This window comes from Psammomys obesus, unplaced genomic scaffold, assembly GCF_907164565.1.
Source record: "Psammomys obesus unplaced genomic scaffold, mPsaObe1.curated_primary_1811, whole genome shotgun sequence".
Lineage (NCBI taxonomy): Eukaryota > Metazoa > Chordata > Mammalia > Rodentia > Muridae > Psammomys > Psammomys obesus.
In genome coordinates this window covers 1,036,709-1,038,801 of record NW_026591711.1, presented here as the reverse complement: position 1 = coordinate 1,038,801, position 2,093 = coordinate 1,036,709, and the positions used below count along the sequence as shown (strand labels likewise).

General features: G+C 46.1%; 1 protein-coding gene across 1 annotated transcript; it reads left to right on the top strand.

Annotated features, from left to right (window-relative positions):
- Window positions 1–796: 796 nt before the first annotated feature.
- Window positions 797–2,093, top strand: LOC129680228 (T-complex protein 1 subunit eta-like). The gene is given in 4 exon segments (XM_055611813.1): window positions 797–833; window positions 1,179–1,228; window positions 1,378–1,648; window positions 1,651–2,093. Coding segments are annotated over 4 exon segments (801 nt in total).

Here is a 2,093-nt window from a genome sequence, read left to right as displayed (position 1 = left end):
AGAAACCCTAAGGCATGGCAACAAGTTCCAACAAACCTCCAGGCAATTCTTATCATCAAGTTCACAGCGCATGCCAACACAGGGTCCTCCCAAATCCCAGTATCTATGGTGATGTCAGTATAAATGCTTAATTTAATCACTGCACCTAAACTGCAAATTCATTTTTATATAACAAATTCTGTATAAAATGCCATACAATGTGTTTAAAGTTCATCATTTCCTCTTCTCCAATTCCAGTCTGCAGAGATAACCACATTTGACAATGTAACAGACATCCTTTCACACCAATTTTATTCTTATTCACAGGTCTACAAACTTATATAATTCTGTATGAAGTTTGTGCCGTTTGTTTCTTTTCAGTTCTTTGTTGCTGTTTTACAAAAAAATATTATTATTATTGTTTTTTATAGCACGCCTTTCCCACCACCACACTGCTTTACAGCCTTTAATGTATCGTGGGCATCTTCAAGCATCCTCCATGCCTAAGCCTGTGGTTACTTTCTTCCCCCAGGATCTGAAAGATATTCTGAAAAATGAATGCTGCATATTTTATCTAATCATTTTCTATCGATTGACTCTCAATGTATCGTCAGGTTTCCACAAAAATGGAATTAGAGAGCTCCCACTGTGAAACTAATGTCTGGCCTTGGATCTGCACCATAGCCTGATTTTGAAGCTGAAAAGGCAAACGTCTGAGAGCATTCTTGTGCACACAGAAGTACCTGAAGCTTGCCCGAGCTGCTCCTGGTAAGCACCCAATCAACACTTGGCACCTACATTTTAGAGAACAGACGCCATGCTAGCTGCTGAGGACGGAAGAGTGGACAAGACAGGTGAGGTCCTGAACCTCGAAATTGCTGTTCAATGACAGCAGAGGCACAAAAGGTATTCATTAATCAGTGTGATCCACTATGGCAGAGTTGCTAGGGAGGCCATGGGAGCCTTCCTGGAGGTGGTGTCAGGTGAGCTAATACTGAATGGAGGGAGGCTAGGTGAAGCGGATCCAGTGTTCAGAGAAGAGGGCCCAGTGTGGGAGTCTGGGGAAATGGAAACTCACGGACTGAAGGAAGGAGAGCAAAACTAGGGAATGCATAGGACCTTTGTCATGAGGCAACTGCCCCAGAAAGGTCCATTTTCCTTTAGTCACCACATCCTACGTGAATCTGATTGTCCCTCAGGAAGAGAATCTAGCCGAGGAGTGACGAATGTCTATGTGGGTTTATTCCAGGTAAGCTCAATTTTTTTTTCTTCTTTGATGCCTAAAGCAGTGGTTCTCTCTTTTTTTATTTTATTAATTTTAATTTTTTATATTAATCACAGGTTATTTACTTTGTATCCCAGCATTTTTATTTATTTATTTTTATTTTGAAAAACAAAAAACTCCCTCCTGGGGATGTGGCCACACAGTACTTTGCTGACAGGGACATGTTCTGTGCTGGCCGTGTACCTGAGGAGGATCTGAAGAGGACAATGATGGCCTGTGGAGGCTCAGCCCAGACCAGTGTGAATGCTCTGACTCCAGATGTGCTGGGCAGTTGCCAGGGGTTTGAAGAGACCCAAATAGGAGGCGAGCGGTACAATTTCTTCATCATGATTGTGAGGAGGGCCATCAAGAATGACTCTGGGGTGGCTGGTGGTGGAGCCATCGAGATGAGCTCTCCAAATACCTGCGCGATTACTCAGGGCCCATTCCAGAGAAACAGCAGCTGCTGATGGAGGCATATGCTAAGGCCCTGGAGATTATTCCTCGACAGTTATGTGGCAGCGCCGGCTTTGACGCCGCAAACATCCTCAACAAGCTGCGAGCTCAACACGCCCAGGGAGGCAGGTGGTATGGGGTAGACATCAACAGCGAAGACATTGCCAACTTCCAGGCCTTTGTGTGGGAGCCAGTCACGGTGAACATCAACGCCTTCACAGCGGCCTCTGAGGCTGCGTGCCTGATTGTGTCTGTGGATGAGACTATCAAGAACGCCCGATCCACAGTGGATGATCCCCCAGGAGCCGCTCGGGGCCGAGGCCAAGGCCAAGGCCAAGGCCGCCTCCATGGAGAGGCAGTCTGCACACGTCCCTGTGAGGTGAACTGTGGTTGA